We start from the raw sequence: 25,523 nt of genomic DNA, 5'->3' as shown, positions 1-25,523 counted from the left end.
ATGACTTGCATTTTCAACTATTAGAGTGTGAATATATATGTGAAAAACCTGTTTATTAGCTCTTTGTCCTTCAACGGTGCTGTAATAGCAGCATTGGCTGCTGTTAGTTTTGTTCCAACAAAGTAACATTTTTGTGGTCCTTAATCAAAAAAACCCTTATTCTCTCCAAACTAGAGATGGAACTGAATGATCCTGGGACAAAGGCATGGATCCAAATGGGATTTTTCCTTTTCAGTATGGGCTCCAGCTATGATTAATCACCTTTTCTTTCAGTGGAATATGCTTGCTTCTGTAAGTGAGCTTTTTCACCTCTCAGAGGGAACTGAAAAAGAGGGGTATTTTATTATGCTTTGGATCACTGATGAGGAAAGGCTCATTTGTACAATTCACTGAGCAAGTCTTTTGGTCTATTTCTTGTTAGAGACAAATTATATGGTTATATGTAAGTTACAACACAAAGTACTCAGATGTTACATAAAATCAATACAGTGCTTTCTGAAAAGAAACATACATTTTAATGCCTTTATTATTTCTCTTGTGACCAAAAAGGAGAAAAGATATATGCGCTGTAAAATAGACAGAACCCATTCAAGGGTTGTTACTTATTGTTCTATTGCTGTTACTGCTGGGAAAATAGTGGTAATTTTTAAAAATCATTTCTACATGATCTGCTTTTGTGTGAGCTGATAAGAAAATATGTTCTTTCTGCACATGCAACACATAAGGAGTGTTTACTGTCCATATGGGCTCTGACATTAGAATTTCTGTGGTAGCGAGTTGTGAAGCAAAAAAGCAATTATCTGAGTGCGTAAAACTGACGTTTTACATCCTGCCTGTGTATAAAATCAGCATAAGAAGGACAGGAAAAGCATTAGCAGTGTGCCACCTATGTGGAAATCCTGTATATTATATGCTAGTGTTGAGCTCTGCTAATTTACTTCATCTGCAGGGCTGCCCCAGTGTTTTGTACAAACATCTGCTGTGACACATGACACAGAGCCCAGAAATGTGCACCAGAGGGTATTGCCAAAGGTGCTTCATCACAACAGGATTAAAGGATGTGAAAGACTCGTGTGGCTCCATTAGCAGGAGAAATTAGGTCTTTGATGCTGCAGTGGTACATTTCATTCCATATCTGAGTCATCCCAGCATGCCAAGACACAGTGGGATTCCCGCTTATCGAATCCTCTGACAGTATTCCTGATATAGCACATGATACTGCCTGCACTGGGTTGGCTTCTTGGGTTTCTTGCATTAAACCACTCCTTAATATCAAAATGTGTTGGTAGGCCTGTCACAGCCGGTGTGACTTCAGCTCCTGCGCAGCATGTACTTTTGTTTGCTGCCAAACCATCTTAAATAGAAGATGCCCATTCGGTTTTGACTGTGCTATAAAACTATTCTTTCATCTTTCCAAAGACTTCATATTTTTTTTTCCAACTAAAAATACTAAAAGCTGTGTGAATGAGCAGTTGGATCCATGCCATCGGATCACTTCCACGCTGCTCAATGTGGGTTCTGTTCTGTTCAGGCATTACATTGCTCCCATCATGGGTTTGAGTGTACATGCTGTGTACAAGCACACACACATTTCCTTTGTTTCATTCTCTTAATAATAATGTGCTCTCAGTATCTCCACCAGTAAGGAAGATAAAACACTAAGAAGACAAATGAGGAGCGGAAGGGTTTCATGATCAGATGTGTGTTGAGAAAGTAAAGCTTAATTTCCTTTACAAAGAGCTATATCCCTGTATTTAATTCTTGACTGTTATGTTTTTAGGGATGGTGTTCACAGCTGACTTGGTTATGAGCACTGTGTCTTCTGGCAATTAAAACTCAGAGCATTAAATTGTTCTTGAGAATGGAGTTCCAGACACTGGGTCTAATATTGGTCATTTGATCAAATGCAATTTGGTTACATTTTTAACCAGTGTGCCCATATTTCCTCTGTGCCATGAACACTAACAAATTTTAACATATGCAGAAAGAGTGAAAAAATCTGGATATTGCACATTCAAGGAGCTCAGTTTGAGGGATATAAGACAGTGTTTTTGAGCTTCAGGGTACCTACAACTATTAGTTGCTTTGATCATTGCTAGGATTTCAGGTTTCATACCCCAAACTTATCAACATTTTTTAAATGTAGAACTTTTATGGACTTCAGTGGGAATAGGAGCCATCCAATATCTTAACAAAAAACCCCAAACAAACAAAACCAAAAAAAAAAAAAAAAAAAAAAAAAAAGAAAAAAAACAAACCAAAAAGATATCTTTCTAAAAGATGATATACAGCACAAAATGTTCAATTGATTGATTCAGGTCACTAGGCTCAAAGGCAAGTGTTGAAATTATCCAAATTGAAAACGAGTCATTTTAATATAAAGCCTCCTGAGTGTCAAATTCTCAGACTACCATGTGATCTTGGTGAATACTGCTTAAATCATACCTCATCCCCATTCTGCAATTGCTCTACAGATGCATGTTTTGCCCTCGAGTAGGAACGGGTGAGACTTCAAACTTAGCACATCAGGTCAAGGGCAGCAGTTCCCCGCCAGCACTTAGTCTCTAGAGATACCTCTCCAGAGAACTCATAAAAAAATAACAAAATGGTGATTAAAAATATCAATAAACTAGATCTTGAAAGATTGCTACAGGGTGGGTAAGCATTGACTGTCCTCATTTTATGAATGGGAGAATCCAGGCAGAAAGATAGTGTCTTGGGAATAGTAAGTTAAGTATCTAGGCAGAGCTGGGAAGAAAAGCCAGAGCTGTGTGCTCTACCCACCACATCACAGATCCCTCAAATACAGTCCATGAGCTTCTACCTGTGTCCTGGGAAGCCTCAAAACTCAGCTCACAACAGCTTGTAAAATAATCCATCTTTGACATAAAAATCTCATCATTGAGGCCAAGGCAGCTACAGTCTCTGCTTCAGCAGTGCCTTGCCCATGAACTGTGGTGCAGTCCCCAGCTTGAGGGGTAACCAAAAAATTGCCCTTCCTGAAAGAGCAAAACACTGGCAGCTCTGGCATGTTGCAAATGCACACAGAGAACTTACCAAAGGTATCTTGTGCTGTTTTGCAGTGATGAGCAGATCAAATCTATAGTTCCTGTTGTACAACTCACTGCTAAGTATGCACAGCATTTCATTTTCCTTTCATTTCTGAAATGTTTCATGGATGCCAAACTAATCAAGGACTTCAATAGCAAATCAAGAGGCTAAAAGTTAAATCTCATTATCCAGAATATGTTTGGTTACTGCAATCCATTCTTTATATATTAAGCTTTGTTGCAATGTTAATTAACAGTGTTTAAAAATCATTATAAACACTGAAACAGCAGCCAGTGTTAACAACAGGAATAAAAGAGAAACTGGGATGAAGAGGGAGATGTGTTTACATCAGGGGTTTTTTATGCAATATGGGGTTGCATAACTGCATACTCATTTTTTGCACGGCACGCAAACTTTTTGGGGGCAGCAGCTCGATCATGTGCTTTCCAATGCACTTACTGAGCTCATCCATGCAAAAGTGGGTTTGAATGACCAAAAATAAAAGGGCAGAGAATTCTCAGGTGAGATCATCAGGTGTTCTGGTTGCCTGCACATTTGCAGAATTTTTAGTGACCTTAGCAGCAGTTACATAAGCATGTGGAGAGAAAATAAACTCCTATTAAATGCTGTAACACATATGGTCTCCTGACAGGATGTTCCGAGCCACACGGTAATTTTATAGTCCATATGCACTGTACAGTAGTTCTTTGGTCTCAAAGCAGGAGTCAAAAATAACATATCAGTATGAACTCCACATTCTTTGTCTTTGAGGGGCAGTCTGTGTGTTAATATTAAAACACATAATACACTGTAGCTAGCTGTGTTTAACAGGAAAAAAATGCCATCTACATGGGACTTGACCTTACTAGCTGATAACATCACATATGATGTGGCTATATGATGTGCAAAAATCCACCACTGCGAGTAAATGTTTTCCCAGGGTGTGCCATGAGGCACTTTAGGGTAAGAAAAGTGTCATCAGCGATTTATCGGGGGGGGGGGGGGGGGGGGGGGGGGGCGGGCAAAGAGTTCCTGGACAGCGTGGAGGGAGAACTATTCTGAATGGGGGAATATCTTCATAGAGCAACATATGTCACCTAGTCTGTCTAGGGCCAAACGGTATAAAGACACCACCAGTGAGTCTCATCCCAGCACGAGACTGCCAAAGGATGCAGAAGCACTAGTTGTACTGAAGCTAAATTTTGTTATTAAATATGTCAATCGTTTGTATAAACGCCGAGCGCTATATTCTTTAGTGTTTTGGTCGTGCAAAAGCCTCGGCGACAGAACCGAGTCCAGCAGCCAACACTTGGGGAGTCAGCCTAGGGAATTTGTTCCCAGTACGATCCACTCTGATGTCGTATGCTCCACTCTGGTGTTGTGTGACACGCTGTGCTGACTGCCCAGCCAAGTACCTGCCCGGCTGCGCTCTGGGCGGAATCAAACCAAAATCGCCCGTCCAAAGCCATCACCGAAGCGTGTCCGTGCGTTGAGCGGCGCCGCGACCCCGAGAGCCCGGGGCCGTCCGTCCCGGCGCTGACAGACCTCGGGGCGGCCGCTCTCCGCGCCCCTTCTCCCGCGGGCGGAGCGGGGCCGGCCGAGCCTCCGGGCGGGCGGCAGCGTCCACCTCTGTCCCGGCTGTCCCGGGGGGCAGCGCCATGCGGGGCCCGCGGGGGGCTGCGGGGCGCGGCGGGGCTGGGGTGGCCCTGGCGCTGCTGCTGGCGGCCGCTCTCGCCCCGCGCCCGGCGCGGCCGCACCCGCAGTGCCTGGACTTCAAGCCGCCGTTCCGGCCGCCCCGGGGCCTCGCCTTCTGCCGCCGCTACGCCGAGTTCGGCTGCTGCGACCCGCGCCGCGACAGCGCCCTGCTCCAGCGCTTCTACCGCCTCAGCGCCCGCCTCGACGGGCACAGCTACGCCGCCTGCGCCGGGCACCTGCAGGACCTGCTCTGCCAGGTGAGACCAACTGCAGGACCAGCTCTCCCGGAACTCCTGCTGCATAGCGGGGCTCCTGCCGCACAGGGGCTACAGCCGCGCTGGAGGCTCCAGCCGCACAGGGAAAGGTCTTCCAGTGCACAGGGAACATCACCAACCGCACAAGGGTATTCCACTCCCCACAGAGAGCTCTGGCATCAGCATGGATGCTTCTGCCCAGTCGTGGGGCTTTGGCCCAGGTGTGTGTGCATCTACCCGAGCAGGGCTGCATCAAGCCCAAGTATGGATGCTTTGGAACAGACATGGGTGCATTGATCCCAGGGGGATGCACTGGCCTAGGCACAGAGTCTTTGGACTATCCAGGGGAGTGTGAGCCTTGGCATTAGTTCCCAGGCCTGGACAGGAGTACAGGAACCACCTCACAGGTGCATCAGCCATGGTATTCATGCCTGGGCCAAGACATGGGTGCATTGGCCCACACATGAGTGCATCAGAGATAGTGCAACAGCCTAGGCACATGCTCCCATGCACTGGCAGGAGCACCTGTCCATCATCAGGTGTCCCAGTGGACCTTTTGTTCTTTGGTACATGTCTGAAACAGGAACAGGGATGTTGTTCTGCTTTAATTTATGAGCAGCAGTGCTCTGAGGTTGGTATGTGAACAGTTACAAGTGGACCTGGTGAAGACACCCATGGGGGACCTGCCTGCACAAATCAGGCTCCTCGTTATGCCCAATTAATGGGATCAGGTGGGTTTCTTTGCTTTGGGTTACACCATCCTGAGATGCTTTTAACATGTGTCAGGTGCTAACAGTCCTGATGATGGGCACAGAAAAATGCCTGAGGATGTGGCCTAGAAACCTCTGTGATGGCCATCCTGCACAGGGAGGAATTTCCACTCAGGGTTGTTGTTCTGTGGCCAGATATGATAACAGGAGGATCACAGTCTGCACAGAGCAAAGCCTCTGACCCTATCATCAGTGGTGCCCTCACATGTATGAAAATGCCCCTGAGACAGAACAGTGGAGGCTCTGCGCTGTGCAAGTGTAAATCTTAAATTAACTCAGACAGTGGAGTCTCGTCTGCTCTGCTCAGACAGGATCAAAGTGGCTTTTCAGAAATCCTGCTCTTAGCATTTTGCAGGATACCTCTTGCAGGATTCCTGAATGCATGAAGAGAAAGACAACCCTTTTCCACATCAGCTTCTAGAGACTTGACTTCTATTTCATCTCTAATTGTACTGGTAGCAAAAAAACTTTGAATATATTCCTGAAACAAGCGATGTCCAAAAGTCATTTGCAGATAGGAAACCAGTTAGCAGTGCCTGATAAGCACTCCTGCCTCTGGAAGAGGTAACTAAATCTCCTATTTTTGTCAGAAAGCCAACTGAAAATGTGTTCAGAAACAGAGATATTTCAGTGTGGGAGAAATGATTCACTAAAATGTTCAGATGAGCTCAGTGCGTCACCAGCCCAGATGTGGCTACAAAATACCACCAGTGGCTGCACAAGCATGAAATGGAAGTTCAGATGTTGCAAACAATCTAGAACATTATGCTTCCATTCATCCATTGTATATACGATTGCTATCCTAGACCTGAATTAATAAGTGGGTTTCTGTGGCTTATTGAGCACACTTCTGCTCACAATTCCTGATTTCTCTCAAATGTGATCAAATTATTTTGACAAGTGTCTCAGCTTACACTTGTGGTGAGGATTCTTATCTTTATCTTATCTTCCCCTAAATTTGTAGAATAATTGAATACTTTGCATTAGAGGGTATCTAGTCCAAGACACCCTGCAACAAGCAGGGACAGCTTCAACTAGGGTTGCTCAGAACCCCATCCAACCTGTCCTTGAATGTTTCCATGTATGGGGCACCTGCCACATCTCTCGGCAACCTCCTCCAGTGTTTCACCACCCTCATTGTAAACAACTTCTTTCTTATATCTAATCTATATCAACCCTCCTTCAGTTTGTCTGGTCGTATCACTAAACACCCTTGTAAAAAAAGTCCCTCTCCAGCTCTCTTGTAGCCTCTCTAGATACTGGAAGGTGCTATAAGATTACCCTGGAGCCTTCTGTTCTCTCCCATACTATGAAAGAGCAGATGCCTCATTCTGCTTCTCAAGGAACATCTTGCTTAAAGGCTTGAGTTTCCAGATGGAGGTGGACAAGGAAGGTCAGGGATACAGTGAAAGTTAAATGCTTTTCTAAGGAGTCCTGTTGCTTCCTCTAGGCTCACAGCAACAGTAAATAAGCCATTGTTTGATGTGGGTGTTCCTTCAGATTCAGACTGTTGTAATTCCTCAGATAAGTAGCTGCCACTGAATTCCTGGAATAGATAGGATGGATTTGGCTAGCTTGTCTTAATGTTTTCTGATGAGTCATTTTCATAGTGCAAACCCTTTTCAGTGCTACTGAAGTTACTGATCGTTTGTCCATTAGTTTCCTTGGTCTTTGGACCACATCATAGTTGAAAATGAATGAACAGACCATGTAATTTGGAAATGGGAATTTAGAACTATTAGTGATGCTGGGCTGTGACTAAGGGTAGAGTTTCTTGGTATTTTGAGCTAAGCGAACATGACAGGATAATGTGAAGGGTGAAGGACCACAACATTTGCTTCAGAAGCAGAGAAACTCAGAATCAGGCATGAGGCTCCATCTCTCATGGAATAAAAGTTGGAAAATATTTCACATGTGTCTGGAAAATACCCTAGGCACATGCTTGGGTACTGTCTGGCTGGTGATAGATCTGTGAATATCACTGTCGGTGTAATGCTGCTGTAATTAGCCATATGCCACCAGGAATATGGTAAGGATGGAAGAAGTTGCCTACAATTGCTATTCAAACACACCTGAGGCTGGTGTGAACAGCCTGCAAGGCAAAGCGACAGGGAAGTCATACTTCTGGACTACTTTTAATTCTGAATCTGAAGCCAGGGCATTGCTTTATAATGCATAAGATCACTGCTTGCTGTGAAAGATGCATTCAGAGAACTGAGGTACACCAGGGTACTCAAGGGAGGGGCCTCCTTTCTCTGAATGAGAAACCTCCATAGGCAACAACATATTGAGCTCTCACCCAGCCCCCCCATCAAATTCCCTTTCTATGTCATTTCAATTTGCTTTCTAAGGCCAAATTTTCAGTCATTACAACTGAATGGACTAATGCTCCCTCTCTTTCTGTCCCTCTCCCTGGCACACCTCGTGTAACTGAGCCGAGTGCGTTACCCAGTCTGCCTGTGTAATTTCAATGATTTGTGTCACACGCAATCTTCTTTTTACCACATTCATTGCTGCTCATTTGAGGGCATAATAACCTTCATTTTGCAATGAATGGCTTGACATTCCAGGAGGAAAGCTTATTGTGCACTAATGATCTGTTATATGGCCCCTCAGTTTATTATGGTATGTAATGGAAAATAAAATAAAAATTAAATATTGTGTGTACTTATCAGCTAATTTAAACGGTTCAGTATCTCAAATGTTGTATCTTTTCAGCTACTGAGTAGTGCTGTAATCTGCATTAGGAGATAGCTCCCTATAGATTTAGAAACAGTTCCCTCTATTTTTTTCTTTTTACTAAGCTGGTTTTGCTTAGTCAAAAAAGAAGAAATGTAAGCTAGGAATAAAAAATACAGAATTTATTCAAGTAGTATAGTTTCTCTTCTGATCTTTCTTGCCTCAGTTGTTTATCTACCCTGTGAAAATAACTGAGCCTCCACAGAGTCATGTTGCATTTTTTGAAGAGCACTTTTGAAGTGCTTGTTGGGAAGATGCATTACAACTGGACAATATTGTGTGTTTGTTACAAGGAAAAGCCCTTCCAAAGAAGAACTAATTCACTTTGGTCAGTTTGTAATTTACAGAAAGTTTACTGGAATGCAGTTTTTCATAAGGAGAATGCACTGTAGGAGTTCTCACTGTGGAGAACGCAATGAACTGTCTGAACATGACCCAGTCCTCTGAACATGATCCAGTAGATTTCCAAGGCTGCACCTTCCATAAACAAAGGCTGAGCTGCAGGTGCGGCCAGTGGGCATTGCCTGGATTGTGGCCTTTGGTGCTTGCGGAAATCCCTCGCAGAACTTGGTGAGCCATGTCATGGTTATGAGAAATCATGAGATTTCACCGCTCCTGGTTGGGGGTATTAACTGTCTATAGGCAAAGATCCACTAGCAAAGGCAGCTGGACCCAAGCAAGGATGGTGTATGTAGGGAGAGCATCCTTCTCCCCTCTTCTTCTACTTTCTCATTCCACTCCTTCCAAGCTGTAAATCCTATCCATGTCTGAGGTGCATATCTGGATTATCAGATGATGAGGTATGAATGTTGCAGGCTTTGGCCCTGGTTGCCTTTCCCATTCCCTCGTCGGTCTGGAGATACAGGACCTGAATCTTCTCAGCTAACTCTTTGGTTTCACTTCTGTGCTGTGATGAATCTTCTTGTTATTTCATAGATAAAGTCACAGCATCCAAGAAAGAAAAGTCTCTTTTCCCCCAGTACATCCCTAGGGTGATGTAGCAACATAGGCACTATTGCTGTGATTGGAATAAAGAAGCATGAGGAAGCCAGCTTTCACCACGAATATTGAAGATCATTTCCACAAATGCTGAGATAAACCCCCTTTTTAAGATCTTTTCCTCTGTTAACATATCTTCAGAATAAACCACAATGTATCTTGTAATTAAGATGAAATATCTTCAATTAGTATCACCGCTCAACTGTTTCAAATCTGGTCCAAGAAATGACTTGAGGTTTTTTCTCTCTCCTTCTAGGAATGCTCTCCATATGCAGCTCACTCATATGATGCCGAAGATCCCTCCACCCCCGTGCGGACGATACCAGGACTTTGCCAGGACTATTGCACGCAAGTGTGGCAGAACTGCCGCTCCATCTTTCGCCTCCTCTCTGCAGACCGAGAGTTAATTGCACTGGAAAACAACATGGCAAAACTCTGCCGTTATCTGACCTTGGAGGACACCGACTACTGCTTCCCACACCTGCTGGCTAACCAGAACCTTAACCAAAACCTGGGGTTAGTCACCGCCGACGCGGAGGGCTGTCTCCAGCTCTGCCTCGTGGAGGTGGCCAACGGGCTGCGCAATCCCGTTGCAATGGTGCACGCCAACGATGGCACCCACAGGTTCTTCATTGCAGAGCAGGTTGGCCTGGTGTGGACCTACCTCCCCGATGGATCCAGGCTCGAAAAGCCATTTCTGAACGTCAGCGAAGCCGTACTTACCTCCCCGTGGGAAGGAGATGAGAGAGGGTTTCTAGGTATTGTCTTCCACCCTAAATTCAAATTTAATGGTAAAGTTTATGTTTACTATTCAGTTGAAGTTGGTTACGAAGAGAGAATCCGGATCAGTGAGTTCAGAATTTCTCCTACTGACATGAATGCCTTGGACCATAATTCTGAAAGGTATTGTATACACATTTCTCTGCCAAACGTATTTAAGATTTCAGAGGGCAACTTGTGCATTTTTAAAGGCTATTAATGAATGGGAATTATTTAGCTTAATATTGTTCTTGCAATTCAGTGTGTTAGCACGTTAGTCCAAGTCCATGTCTAGCATGTTGAAGTACAGAATGTGTGTGTCCTCCATGGATAAACTGCAAGTGTTCAGGGATAAAACATTTACAATTCTCAGTTCTAGTATGTCAGAGGATTTAACTGAACATGGATGAAACATTATTTTACAGTTAGTATTTTGGTTTTTTGGTTGGGTGTGGAGTTTTTTCTGGTTTGTTTTTTTTTGTTGGTTGGTTTTCTTATTGTTATGATTACACTTTAAAATAGACATCGGCAAATTCACTCTGAAGCCAAAGGTTTCCAAAATCAGTATGAGCAAATTTGGTCCCACGTTTCTTTATCTGAACAACACCTCAACCCTGTGATATTAGAAATTTAACATCAAATTAAATAAAATGCAAGCCACTATGTTATTACGAAGTGCATTTTGATTGGAAATGTAATTTGTTTGAGTCTGGTCCTGCAGTTGATCCACATCAATATGTGTCTTGTTTGTGGAGTCAATCTATAGATTTAACCATGTCATAGATCTACTGTTTTGAGAGATCTTTGAATGTTATGAATGCTAAGATGTTTGCTTGATATGTGATTTGAATCAGGGGCTTTCCAAATATTCTGCTGTGGATGATTCTAGCTCAAAAATGCATGTAGCCTAATGATAGAAAGGGGATAGTGGTTTATAAAGTAATTAGAGCAATTCAGTGTAAGCAGCACTGTAGATGACAGGCAAGGGGAATTAAATGTGGTCCTCAGGAAAGCAAGTCAGGACCTTAAACCTGCAGATGTCAGGGCCCATGAGCTGTCTTGTTTAAAAATCCTCAGGGTCTATGTTTGTAACATTTTCTTTGCTTATTTAGCTTATGGTTAGTACGGCAAAAGCTTAAGGAAACAGAATTGTGGTCCTGTTGTGCTTGTGTAGGCACAGGTCCCACTGACTTCATCCTGTGCTGCTGCCCAAGAGGGAGCTCAGGCTGACATGTGGTGTGTGTTGTCTCGGTAAAAAGGCGTGTGTCTGTTTATCCTCAGATACTTGCTCAATGTATTTTGGGTTTTTTCCATCTTCTTTGAGAGGCTGAGGAAGATTTACCTCTGTGTCTGCACGGGATCCTCCTTTGCTCCTTCTGCTAGTTGGAGTCTGTGCACTCTTGCACAATTACCTTATCCCAGAGGTGGTGACATTTAACAGGAGGTGACAATAACTCCATAGTTGGGTTCCTTCCCACAACTCACAATAACTATCAGTATTTCAGACGGGGAAAAAAAACTAGCTAAAAATGAAGCAGTATAAGTGAATATTATAATTTGCTTTCTTTCATGCACTGCAAGCATGAAATCTGGACTTTTTTTAAAAGCTGGAGTGAAATAAACTTCAGTTGTTACACCTGGAAACCTTCACTGCATAGATTTGTGGCTTTACCATTCTATAAAATTATACTTTAGATATTTCACCCTTTCCTTACTATGAAAGGTGCATAAAATAAACAAATAAAAGAGAGAGTTTGGGTTTAATATTAAGGTAAAGTTTGTTGGTACTCCTTTGAATAACCTTGGTCAAAATGTCAGTTTTTTGGTGGGGCTGCTTTTAACTGCTCTTTAAACTCATAAGGTCCTGAGTGTGTAATTCTCATTTAAGGATTCTTCTCTCTGTGAATATTCAACTATTCCTTAATGTTTGAAAAGTTTTATGTTTGCCTTGAAAGAGCCTGTCAGGATTGTGCCAAATGCTGTACAGATGCACAGATGGACTAGAGTCCTTTCTCTTGCAGTTTACGACTGGATATAAACTCAGGTGCCTTTTCTTTAAGAAATATAAAGAAAAATAAAAAAGAACTTTAACAAGGAGGAAGAAAGAATCAGAGGAAAAGTATAAGTAATAAAAATATATCTTGTCGTGTGATTTCACAGATTTTCCATATTGCACAATTTGGCATTTCTGTAATCTGGAAAATATGTTGGAACTATTTAAGTTTAGAAAATCAGTTATGGCCAAGCAAAATTCGGTAACGTGGATGTGGAGGAATTCGTATCAAAACTGACCTGTAACCTTGGCATCTGTCAAGGGCAACATTGGCATGACATTGCTCTGCCCTTTGCTTAGGTAATTGGTGTAGATAATTGCCTTCTCCCTGCTTTCATTTAGGATAATCCTGGAAATAGAAGAACCTGCTTCCAACCATAACGGAGGAGAGCTGCTCTTCGGAGATGATGAATATCTCTATATATTCACTGGAGATGGAGGCATGGCTGGGGATCCTTTTGGGACCTTTGGAAATGCCCAGAACAAGTAAGTGTGGATCCATCCCTGTTGCATCTCCAGGCTACCAGCACTGCTCCACGGAGCAGTGGGGTGTGGGAAGTCAATGCCAGCCACCTGAAGGCTGTTTGGAGGCAAAATAAATTATCTTGAAATGGTTGCTTTTTCAGAGATATTCAGAGACTCGTCTTTTTCTAGACAGAAAGAATGAAACCCTAAACCTTCCAAAACCCCCATCTCTGATGTTTAAGCAAGGTCTAGTTTTATTTCTTTATCTTTTCCTCTTTTTCTTTTCTTCTCCCAATACAGATCAGCCCTGCTGGGCAAAGTGCTGCGGATTGATGTGAACAACAACGACCGTGGGCCCCTGTATCGGATCCCTCCCGACAACCCTTTTGTCAGTGACCCTACGGCTCGCCCTGAGGTCTATGCCTACGGAGTGAGGAATATGTGGCGCTGCTCTTTTGATCGGGGTGACCCTCACACCAAGGAGGGGAAAGGGCGGCTCTTCTGCGGAGATGTGGGGCAGAATAAATATGAAGAAATCGACATCGTCGAGAAAGGGAAAAATTACGGCTGGAGAGCGAGGGAAGGGTTCAGCTGTTATGACAAAAAACTTTGTGCCAACTCTTCAATGGGTAAATAGATGTGTTCTCTAAACTACCTGCATCTCCCACTGCACAGTTTTCTGCACCATCATTTTTAATTCCTGCCCTCAAAGCCTGGCTGCTTGGTGGTAAACATACCTCTTTGAGATGTAAATCTATACTGTCTCAGTCTAGAAGGGAACTGACTTGGACATAAATATTGAAAGTCCAAATGTTATTGTTTCTGAATTCGGAGGAAAGTGAAACAGGCTAGCTGTTGTTTTTCTAGGTGGTCTGTGTTGTTAGTCAAATTACTTGGTAATTCTGTGACAAGGGGACAATTTCGTCTTTGCCACATGAAATAAGCTTTCATGCAAGAGCAAGAAAAACTTGGAGCAATTGTATTTTTCTCCATAACTCACAAGTAGTTTCCTTATTTTTTAAAAAAAGAGCAAAAACATATTATGTAAGCTGATCGACCCATATGCACACTGCCTGCTTTGCAGGTATCTGAATGTATGGTGTATCTTTGTTTCTTTTAGCTATGCCAAAAAGGAAAAGCTTATTTTTTTTCAATTTTTTAAACTGATCAAAACTGGATTCAGGGTATTTGCTGCCTGGCTAAATTCCAGTGCATGTGTGAAGTCAGAGTGTATTTTGTTGCAAGGTCTGATGTGGACCACATATTATGCTGGAGCCTCTCTCCAGAGATCCAGGGGGGCACTGGGCTGGAACTGATTTGCATCAGCTGAGATTCTGATCTTTTCTCTTCTACGCGCTATGTCCTATGTGCTGTTATTTAACTTTCTCCCTTTTATTAACTTAGCTATAATTATGGTGGTAGTGATGAAGTATTTTTTTATAAAAATTTTGAGAGCAGAGAGCAGATTTTTCACACTGCCTTTCTGAAGCAGTTGTCAGAAAGCTTGTTTAGAGCTCTCCTGTGTGACAGCATCACGTGAGCATTCGTGGTAGGCACTGTACTGAGGTCTCCAGGGATTCAGAACAATTTTTGATGCCTTTAGAGACCCTTTTGTTAGAACAGTGAAATGTCACAGCCCTTTTAGAATACGTACAGCTGAAGTGTAGAAAACACCTGCTTTAGATGAAATGCCTCTGGTGCAAGTTCCTCACTGGCAGAGTGGCCGGGTTTGCTCCTTGAGGCATTTGCTACACAGTCAGAGAGAAAGGCTGTGAGGACAGGAAGGAGCGGGTACCATGAGGTAACTGTGACCCAGGAGTTTTCAAAAGAAAGGGAAGAAGGCACCAAATCAAGACCCTCAAAATCAGGACATCTCCCTCTGTTTTATGTCTGTCTTGTATTTTAACTTATATTTTAAATGAATATGCCAGTACTACATCAAGCCTCTGCCATACCATAAATATTTGATGGCCCTTTCAAGTTAGCTTCCCCATCTCAGAGGAAGAGAAGCTATTTGTGCTGACATCTGACATATCTTTTCATCAGTGCCTGCACTCTGGAGTTACCCATCTCTTTTTTTCCTTTTACCACCTAAAAAAAGCTGCACTGAGCAAACATCTCCTGCATGGATGGGGTGACTCCAAGAGTAACCTGCGAATTCTAAGCAAAACCACCCAGGCTCTGTAGAAATGGGCCAGAAGTGGCACTAAAAGAGATGGGCTATAGTGGGAGAAGGACTCGAGAGCAGTGAGGTCTCAGTGAGTCTTGGTAATGGGCAGGCCTATCAAATGTGATTCCAAAAAGGTGAATATCAAACTAAATACAATTCTGTCATCACTTCATTTAAATAGAAGGTGCTCCAGTGAACCTGACTGCACACTGCAGAACAATCAGAACAATCAGAACAATCTAGATAAACAGCTATTCTGCAGTGCATGTCAAACAAGCCACAGATCTTTTCTGCCCTACAGATGATGTGCTCCCAATTTATGCGTATCCACACAAAATGGGGAAATCTGTTACAGGAGGTTATGTCTATCGGGGCTGTGAGTCTCCAAACCTGAATGGCCTGTACATATTTGGCGATTTTATGAGTGGGTAAGTAAACACTTTGGACACTCATCAAGTTGTACCCCTAGCCAAAATGTCCCCAAATCTTATGGTACTTAAACTCTGCCCTCTTTTTTTTTTTTAATGAGTTTGTGTTGCCACTGAAAGACAAGGGGTTGCATGTAGGGTGTATAATATATTTGGTTTAATATTAACAGTTCTTCATTTTTCAGAGAAACTGCAGTTCCTATTGCAGCTACTGTGGGTAGGAAGCATTAAACATCCTGTCAGGTGTCCATGTTAGTGTTCATAAATCACCTTGGTTGGGCTATGGAAGTGTTCTTTTGCCTTGCAGACGCCTGATGTCTTTGAAGGAGGATCATGCTACTGGAGAGTGGCAGTACAGTGAAATCTGCATGGGGACAGGACAAACGTGCATGTTCCCTGGGCTTATCAATAACTATTACCAATACATCATCTCTTTCGCTGAAGATGAAGCAGGTAATTTTTTAACTTTTTTGTCACACTGGATGACATATTTGTGTTTTCTCTTCAGACTAAAACACCGGAGAAGGGATCAGAGAGGGCTCCTGGGAGCAGCGGGTGGTGGGGAGGTAGAGCATGAGTCTATCAGTCTTTAAAATGGGTGGGTGACATTCCCAGCATCTCCTAAACACCAACCCAAAGTTACAATGCTAATTTTTGAGGTCTGTGTGCCACAGAGTGCCTGCAGGGGGAATTGGAGAGTCAGTTCCCTTGGGACTGATTCTGGGTGCACTGGACTGTGCTGCTGCCTGCATACCTACCCTCTGGAGAACAGGTAACAGTGGGGGCAAGGAGAATAAAACACAACTTAGAAAAGAAACCTCATTCTTCACAGTGCCATGCCATGGGGAATGGAGGCCCTGGCAGCCTGAGAAGCTGATACCCAAGTGAGAGCAAGTCTATGTTCTTGGCTAGTCAAGAAAGCTGTGGGCATTATTAATGGATACAGGGAAGCAGATGTCATGAACAGCAATCATGTACCTGCTCACCCTGGGCTGGGATATTTGTAACTCTCAAGGCGAAGCAGAAAGAAAGCTCTGTGTTATGTCTCGAGTGAGGCATCAGCAAAAGGCTGCTTAAGGCCATATTTTATTAGTGTCACCTGGGATTTTCCCTTGCATAGGACCGAAAGTCTCAGTGGAGCTTTGCACAGCTGTGTTTTCAAAACTGGAGAAATTTTATTTTCTAGAAGGGAGATGCTGTGATTTGAAAAGCAGGAAATAAAGAATCCTGGGGTGAAGGTTGGTGATTGCTCCCATTGTTCGTACAAGGCTATTGCAGAGTGTGCAGCCCCTGCAGCCCCTGGACACGAATGGGGGGAGCACGAGCCCCACAATGTTCAGCACCATTGCTGAGTGACACAGCACATGTGTGACCCAGCAACGCAGGAGCTGTGTTCTGCCCTGTTTCAGGGGGGTCCTGGCTCACAGTCACAAGCACCTGCTTCCAGAATGCCCCAGCTTTTAAACATCTGGTTTTCCTGCAGATTATGTCAAGTTTGGATGTTGCACAAATCATATGAATGCAACTTTTATTTTGTAAATGCAAATCATCCAAATTAAGTATTATCCTGAAAGTTTGACTTCTTTTTTTTTCTTTTTTTCTTCTTTGAGTTAAATTCCAATTTCTTTAATGGTTAATATTCATGGAAGTTCGAGATATTTCACAGTGTGTGGTGAGAAGGATATCTTACCCTAAAATCAAGTAACTTAGTTCAAATCATCTTAATGTCAAGTGCAATATCAAGCTGTTAATGGTGGCCCTTGCTCATGCACGTGGGAATCATGTCCCTTGTCCTGCATCTGTCAACAGACTCTGGACAAAGTGGGGGTTAAACACTGTCACCCTTCTGCCCTGCACTTTTCATGTGTACCTTAAGTACAATAGAGCTGAGTGGAGATTTGGGCTGGAGTATCTTTTCAGAGGTAGTTGCTTTGTGTTTGCTTTATAGTAATGGGAAAAAAATTGTTGATAACAGTGTAGTGAGGTTGCTTTATCTTCAGTGAACAGCTTTATCTTGCACCTTTTTTGTGTGCTGGGAATCTAATTTTTTACTATTTTTTCACAGTTTATTTTAAAAAGGTTTTCTTCACAGAAGTATTTGAGTTTTGGGGTTGTTGCTCTGATGAATGTTAATCTGACTGGTGTAGTCAATGTGTTTATTTGGTGGAGACATCTATATTTTTGGCTCATTGCATGACCATTATAAAGCCAAAAACCCTGTGCCTGGGCAGTGGAATGTCCAGGACACCCCAGGCACTGTGCCATGTCTGGGGCACATGTGTGTAGCCTGTGTGCTTCATGGCCTTAGCATCCACACTTCTGCCTGATAATTTTCAGGAAAGAGAGGCAGGATGTAAAGCACAAATCACTGCACTACAAGATGCAGTGCTGGGTGTTTCCCATCTCTGTTCGGATCAGGGCTGCCTCTGGCCTGTCATTAATGAAGCTCACCAGAAAAAGGAAGAAACCAGTCAGTGGTGGCCAGAGATGGCTGGTTTCTACCCTGGGAGCATCAAGAGGAGCTCAGCCCAGGGCAGCACAGGAGAGCAGGTAGGAGGAGGGAGGCTTAGCACCAGCAGCCACCAATTCCCACACCTTCCTTTGCTCACTCTGACCCCTCTGCTCCTTCCCTTCTTCCCTGTAGGGTACCCATAGGGCACCTAAAGAAATCTGCCTTGCTCACTAAACCAGTCTCCATGTCTCCACTGCCTCCTTTTTTTTTTCTCTTCTTCTTTTTTTTTTTTTTAAATATTGCTAATTTATTTTTTTTCTCTGATCCTTTTCTTGCACCTCTCAAGTACTTCAGCTGGCAAAAGAGTGCCAGAGGGACTGCTTATCCCAGTCTACCCTGAACAACAGGAGAAGAAGGACAGAAATGCAGTTAAGAGAAAATAAGTCAAATAAATGGTGATGGACATTGTTTGGCTGAAGGTCGAGCTCTATCCATGTGATCTGACAGAGGTGTGATGAACCAAATGCATTTCGTGTGAGATACATCTCATTTTGTGAGTGTCCTAAAGAAAGGAAAAGCAAAATCTTATTCTGCTGTCACTCACCCAAAGGAGTGCTTCATCCAAATGAGCAGAAGACAGTGAACTTTCCTAATTTCCTTTCATTTCGTTTCAACAAAGGTATTCAAGCTTTGACTGGTTTGCATTAGAGAAGTCAAAGGACACAGATCAGAATGAGATGACAAATGAAGTCTGGGCAGGTGAACTTGCAGTGGAAATTTGTCCAAATAATATGATGCTATGTAAAGGTCCCACCTACTAAGAGTATTTTATGTCAACAAACTGCAGATAAACTCTCACTACAACCCCAAATTTTAACCTGCCTTTTTTCCTCCAATATCCAGACCTCCATGCTGGTTTGCATTTCCCAATGCTCTCTGACCTGTGACACAGAGTTAATGTCTTTTTGTTGTACAGGACAGAAACTCCATGGAAAGTTTTCATGGCTGTGCCTGTTTTCTTCCCAGGGGAATTGTACTTCATGTCTACTGGTGTGCCAAGTGCCACGGCTCCCAATGGAGTGGTGTACAAAGTGGTGGACACCTCCAGGTATGAGATCTTCTTGTTGCAAAGCCTGGGTGTGGTGCAGTGAGTCCAGGTGTGGATGTGGTGAGTGATGTCTGACTCACTAACTCTTCTCCCATGATGGGTTCTTCTGTGAAGATTGTTCAAGGAACATCTGGAGCAACCCATTGTGGGTCTGCTTTGCTCTGGCAGTCGTGGGGCTCTGCGCTGCCTGGTGCCAACTTGTTATGGGGCCTGTCGATGTCATGTGGGTTGGGAGATTTGTTCCTGAATGCTAAAGCTGTATTTTATAGGTAGCTTGTCTTTCTTGGGCAAAGTTGCTCTAGATTCCTGCCCGAAAGGAGGCAGTTTTTCTCCAGGTGTTTATTCTCAGTTCCTCTCCATCCCTTGTATCCAACCGCATCTCCCACAAGAGCCCTGTGGCCAGGCAGCTGCAGCTGAAGCTGGACCAGCATGACCTGCAGTGCTTTCTTGGGCAAATCAGAAATGAATGTCAAAAAGTACATTTTCTTTTAATATTTCAAAGAGAAAAATGAATTGGTCAAGAAAACAGAACCATTGTTACACCTGGATTCCACGTGTGTGTATCTGAGACTGGGCAAGGCAGGGAATAGCTGTGTTTTATGGAAAGACTTACAGATGTTTTTTCCATCTTCCTGTTTTTTAAGCATTACTATTATTGGCTAAACACCAAGCTGCTTTCAGCCAGAAATGGAGAGTGAGATTTTTGTAGCTTTTATTGTTTTATATGGATTAAATTTACAGCTTTAGCTATCTGAGCATTTTGAACAAAACCACTTGTCTAGTTTCATGTTAAAACCAGTCCCCAAAGTTAAATAACCCCAGAGCTGTCACATGTTCTCCTCCAACTCTCCTCTGTCAGGAGCATTTTCCATTATCTAACACAGCAGAAGAGTTCCTGTAAACTATGTATTAAGAGTCTGGTATTATGCAACCTTTGCAAAAATAAGGAAAGCAGAAGTCAAAAGAGAGTCGTAAGTTTAAGTTTAAAAAGAAGGTTTGTTCATGTGCAGAGTACAGAAAAAACTCACAGGAAAATTCATAAAAGTAGGAAACATCCTTGTGTAGGTAGCTGAGAGAAAAGCTCTCTGCCTTCCACAGAAATGCAGATGCAAACAATCCTAATAACAAAGGAGTTATACTCTCCTAATGCAAACACCATGCATTTTTGAGCCAATTTGAAAACCTCTGAAGAAGTCTGAGGATTAACAAGATGGCTGTCATAGGAAAAAGTGGTGAGGAACTGCATGTAACTTCTCAGAGGTGAGATATACCTCTATGGCAAACAAATCTGTGTCAAAATAATGCACTATAGTAAGAGAGAGCCCCTGTAGGAGACACTTAGACCTCATTTCTGAAACTAATGCATTTTTGGCACTACCTTTGTTTGGGCTTTCTAAATGAATAATAGTGTGTTATTTTCTTTCCATGAAGACAGTCTGAAAAGTTGTGCACACATGACCTTTATGTCAGATGTTCGATACACACTTCTAGTTTTGTATTTTTTATTTTCAGTTTGACTAATCTCTTTCTGTAGTGCTTGAACTTGCCAATGCTTTATTTCCTTAATGGATTCAATAGTGGCAAGTGAAAACACAGCCAGAGGACTCCACTGCCTTGTGAATATTTGGACTTTGATCAGTGGAGATCTGTGATTGTTTAGTTATGCTTTCTACTGTAAGAGATTACTTGCATCATTTAAACAGACATTTATTTTTTTCCAATGAGCATTACATTCATAGAAAAACAATGGGAAGCAACAGCTTGCAATGCCAGAGGAAAGGAATTAATTGTGCACTGTACGTGTCCCTTTTTTTACAGGAGAGCACCACCAGGAAAATGCCGAGTTGAGCCATCGCCAGTGAAAGTAAAAAGCAAGCGCATCCCATTTGTGCCAAAGGAGAGTGAGTGTCACTGTTGCTGCTTATTATTGGTGCATCTTAGCTGGCAGTAGATACAAACTCCACACTTGCACTATCTCCACATGTGTGGAGACCGCCCAGAACTTCACTCTTCAGAGTATCCTCAAATGTAATTCTTACCAGCTGTTTTGGATCTGAAGAGTTGGTTCAAATAAGGCATAAAGTATTTCCCCTGTCCTGGCCATGTGAAATTTGCTTTGTAGTTTCTGGCCCTGTACAATTTCCCTTTTCCATGCTACATTGTACTTGTTTCATTACCACCAACTGGGTTTCCCTGTAACTGTATGGAGACCCTGTGCTCAATGGTGCTTTTCAGTGATGTGATTTTTTGCAGAGCTTCAGGTTGTGAGAAGTATTTCAAGAGATGAAAGATATGATTACTGAAGGGCTGGGAAGTAGCTCATTGAGCAAGATGAAGGCTGAATCACTGTTAGTTGAAAGTGAGAGAATATGGGATGATAAAATACTCCCAGAAGAACAAGTTATCAGCCATTTAGGTGAACTTTTGGCTTACCCAAACCCTCCAGGGCTTCTTGATTGCTTCATACTGCATGAAGTATTGAAAGTAAAGAGCAGTCAGTGATGTAGCTGAAGTTGCAGCAAGCCAAGTACTATTTATGTTAGACACAACAACCTAAATACAACATTAGAATCTCAGGATTAGATTAGGCAGTATCACTGTTCTTTTCCCCTGTGCATTTAATTTACACACTAGGCAGTACTTTGACAACTTCCCTTCAAAGTCAGCATATTCTATAGACTTTGTCACAAAGTTAATATCACTGTAGGGACTATAAAGTCAGGGTACTCTAAAGTCAGGATACTTTTATTTAATTTTTAATTACATTAATCATATTACACTGCATTTGAGTCACTGACAGTTCCCGCAGCTATGGCTTCAGGGAAAAATGAGGGCACTCAGCACCTTGCAAGATTGAGTCTTTAAGGTGGAACAAGATCTAAGGCTAATTATTGACTGTTGACATGCCTGAGCATTCAGCACATCTTCAGATATATTTTCCTTTGCAAGCTGGGCAGCAGTTTCCAAACATTAGTAACTTGTTTCATGTTCAACCAGTTCTATCTCTGTTTCTGCTTATACATTATTCTCTGTGCAAGTCCAAAGTTCAGATTTTTAAACTATACAGATAAGTAGATATTTTGGGTTTGTTTACAAGTTAGTTTTCATCATGAATTAAAACATAGACGTGGTGGGAGAGATTCTACTAAGTGTCTCATGAACTAAATTCACTTTTTGGCGAAAAACAAACACGAACATTTTGATTCTGAAGCATGCAAACAAGGATGTGTAGGTCTAAATATTTACTGTTTTGGTTAGTATTTAGTGTGAATGTAACAGAATCAGTAAGGCATGTGGCTTGCATTAGCTGGATGAGTGCATTTGTTGGAAGTGTATTTTATAAATAGCTTAACAAAGAGTAATATATAATAACAACTTGATTCAGTGAGGTGAAAAGCAGTCCCAGGTGACCACTAGCTTTCATACAGCCCTACAGATCATTATATGAGTTCCAGGATTTTTAAGTGCCTTGCTAGATCAGGCTCTGGCAACTGAGCTGTGCACAGGTAAGGCTTTCAAATCCATTTCTTGCCTTCAGAACCTCAGCTACCAAAGAAGGGAAATATTTTCATGTCACAAACACAATTCCTCTTCAAAGAGCAGTAACTGGAAAAAAGAATGGACCACTGCAAGGGTTTGTCTTCTGGGGACAATAGATATTAAGTACAAATAAGACAGTCATATTTTTCCTCCTCTTTGTACTACAAAGCAAATGATGAATGAGAGTGGATAAATCTGGGATATAATTCAAATAGTCATGATGTCTTTGCAAATGTCTGTGACACTGTCCCAGCTCAGTTGATTGTTATTCTGAGAAATTCTGAATTGATTCCTTCTGGCAAACTAAAACTTATTTTTAAGCTAAAAATAAAGCACATGTGAATAAGCAAGTCCAGTAATGCCTGGAAACTGTGACAGCAAAGAATTTTCAGCTCTTCAGAGTTCAAGGCTCTTTTTTTTTTTTTTCATAAGGAAGAACAAACCCAACCTCAAATCCTGTTTTATGTGTTGTCCTGGCAACTCTGTTCCTCTTGCACATTCCAGTTGCCAGAGAGAATTGATTTTGAATGTTCCTGATTTCAGCTCCTCTGAATAAAGCATCTGACCCAGTGGGGAGGCCACGCTCTCCTCTGGTAACGATCCAATCCTTAGAAATGAAGAGAAGAGCAGAAATAGTGCCTGTCTTTAGAATGCTTTCTGCAGGAGAGAAGGCTATGGGGGGAAGTCCTCTGCTGACTGTGAAACTCCAGCGCCCACCCTTTAAGGGCCAGGCTGAGATTTTGCTTATTTGCCAATAAACTGCTTAGAGTTTCCTTTTTGGGAGAGGGCTCACGTGTTGGCATTGTGCCCTGCAGTCCTCTCTGCTAACTGAAAGCAGCCGACATTCTTTTGCTGAGGAAATACTGGCTCACTGAGAGCATTGTCACTTCTCAACGGGGTCAAGTAGGCAAATTGCAAGAAATTAGTTAAATAAGTAAAAAATCAGCACTGGTTTCATATAGTTGTCTTCAAGTACTGTCCACAGAGTGACAGACTCATGGTTTCCCGGTTTTTTTCCCCGACAGAGTTTATCATGCAAGCACCGGTACCCCAACCCCGGCTGGAGACCACGACCGAGGCCCCATGGGGAGGAAGGCCAGACCTCAAAACCCCCACCACAGCAGCGCCCAGTGGCAGGACCCCCAAGCCCAGGAAGGGAGCAGAGAAGAGGGGGCAGCGCAGGAAGAAGCCGCGGAACGGCGCCGTGCGGCTGATGGAGCGGGGGCGCCGCGGCCGCGGCCGGGGCCGGGTGGAGATTTACATCGGCGGCGAGTGGGGCACCGTGTGCGACGACGGCTGGAGCTCGGCCGCCGCCGCCGTGGTGTGCCGCCAGCTGGGCTTTCCCTACGTGGTGCGGGCCACCAAGAAGGCAGAATTCGGGGAAGGGACCTCCCTCCGCATTCTTCTGGATGATGTCCAGTGCTCCGGGCAGGAGAGGACGCTGCTGGAGTGCTCCCACGCCGACGTCGGCAAACACAACTGCTCGCACGAGGAGGATGCTGGCGTGGTGTGCAGCCGGGAGGAGGTGGCAGACTGGTGACAGGGGAATTGGGGAAGGCAGCAGAGGGACTTGGAGCACATCCCTTTCTTGCCCAACCCTCTAAACCAGCTGCAGTTTTGCGGAGGGTGTGCCCTGTCTGGAGGGTGTTGCGTCTGTTCAAAGCAACCTCGTGGTTTTCTTCATGTTTGTCCCCATGCATGTGCCTTGGAGGGAAAGAAAAAGTAAAATGAAGCAGTGTGTTGTGGGCAGGGACTACTTTTCTATGGGTTTTTTAGTAAGAAAACCTCAAACATCAGCCTTTATAGATTAGAAAAGGGATGCATCCTGTTGCCCTTTCCCTTTCAAAATACAGCATTCCTCAGCTGTGCTTCACAGTGTTTTGCCAAAAAATAAATTCCCAAATGACTGTGTTTTGCTCTAATGGAATCATTTGTGTTGTTTGCCTTGCTTTGCCACCTGCAGCTCTGAGCAGTAGTTTTTAATGTGTAAATCTGTGCCTTTCTTTGCAAAATGCAAAAGTATATATTTTTTTAACTTTCCACTCACTAGTTTAAAGAAAAATTATTTTTCTCTAATCCTTTTTATTGGTATAAACCTAGTGGTCATCAAGGATAACTGTATCTAAGCAAAATCAGATTATTTAGAAAAAACCCATTACATACTGCCTGGAAAAATATTTCTGCAGTTTACACTAACCCCAGTGGAAAGGAAATCTGACCCCTTTTACATGGACAGGATTGAAAATCTGTCCCTTTTTACATTAACAGGATGACCATTATCCTGTTTAACCCTGAAGATACTTTGTATGTGTTTCTCCACTCTCCCAAATTATATGAAGCCACATGTTTCAAGCATTCAGATTTCATGGGTATGAGTTACTACACAAGAGGTAATATACTGAAGTAATAATCCTGTAATATTTAACTCTTTTTAGGGCATATTAAAAAAACCACACAAAACCCCTTATTTTGTCTAAAATATGTTTTTTCACCTGAGTAGCGATTGGAGACACGTGTTCTCCTCTTGTGGTCTCCCTGCATATGAAAGTATTTTGCTTGGTTATTTTTTCCCCATCTTTTGATAACTACTTACTGCATTCCAAATTTAAGCTTTAAGAAATCATAGCTTTTTGCTTTGTAAACAAACAAGACCTCAAACCCACGTGATGTGTGCCCATACCTTGTTGTCTCGTACACGACTTTCCCAAGGTTTCCGTGTCTGGGCCACAGGTGCAGCTATAGACCTGCCTTAAGCAGTGTTTCAGTGTTGTCAGAAAAGCAGCTGTGATGGAAACAACAAGCATTCCTTAACAATAATGTGGTAAATAGGGATGCTATTTTTAAGGATAAAAGAAAAAGCCTGTAGTGTTCAGCCAGTTGTAAGCACTGACATCAAGTAGTTTGTTCCCTGGGGGCATTAGCTGTTGGCAATGACTAAACCCTTGGACTGTTTTTGTTATTATTAATGTCTTGCAATTACTTGTCCACTCCATGCTTGAAAATTTTATTGAATGAGAATGATCAGAACATCAGTATGTAT

At 42.9% G+C, this 25,523-nt stretch overlaps 1 protein-coding gene across 2 annotated transcripts; it reads left to right on the top strand.

Moving 5' to 3' along the window:
• Positions 1-4,681: 4,681 nt before the first annotated feature.
• On the top strand, positions 4,682-24,843 carry HHIPL1 (HHIP like 1). Of its 2 annotated transcripts, none has more exons than XM_051769567.1 (9): positions 4,682-5,003; positions 9,765-10,411; positions 12,663-12,806; positions 13,086-13,414; positions 15,311-15,383; positions 15,691-15,836; positions 18,862-18,943; positions 20,762-20,844; positions 23,509-24,843. In XM_051769567.1, the coding sequence occupies exons 1-9, from the start codon at positions 4,710-4,712 to the stop codon at positions 24,021-24,023; spliced, it is 2,313 nt and encodes a 770-aa protein (XP_051625527.1). In that variant the 5' UTR covers positions 4,682-4,709; the 3' UTR covers positions 24,024-24,843. The 2 variants fall into 2 exon arrangements, with proteins under 2 accessions (XP_051625527.1, XP_051625526.1); XM_051769566.1 differs by having other exon boundaries at positions 15,257-15,383.
• Positions 24,844-25,523: the final 680 nt, after the last annotated feature.

This window comes from Manacus candei, unplaced genomic scaffold, assembly GCF_025592945.1.
Source record: "Manacus candei isolate 608988 ecotype Guabito, Panama unplaced genomic scaffold, ASM2559294v1 h1tg000109l, whole genome shotgun sequence".
Taxonomy (NCBI): Eukaryota; Metazoa; Chordata; class Aves; order Passeriformes; family Pipridae; genus Manacus; species Manacus candei.
This window is presented reverse-complemented; position numbering and strand designations above follow the sequence as displayed.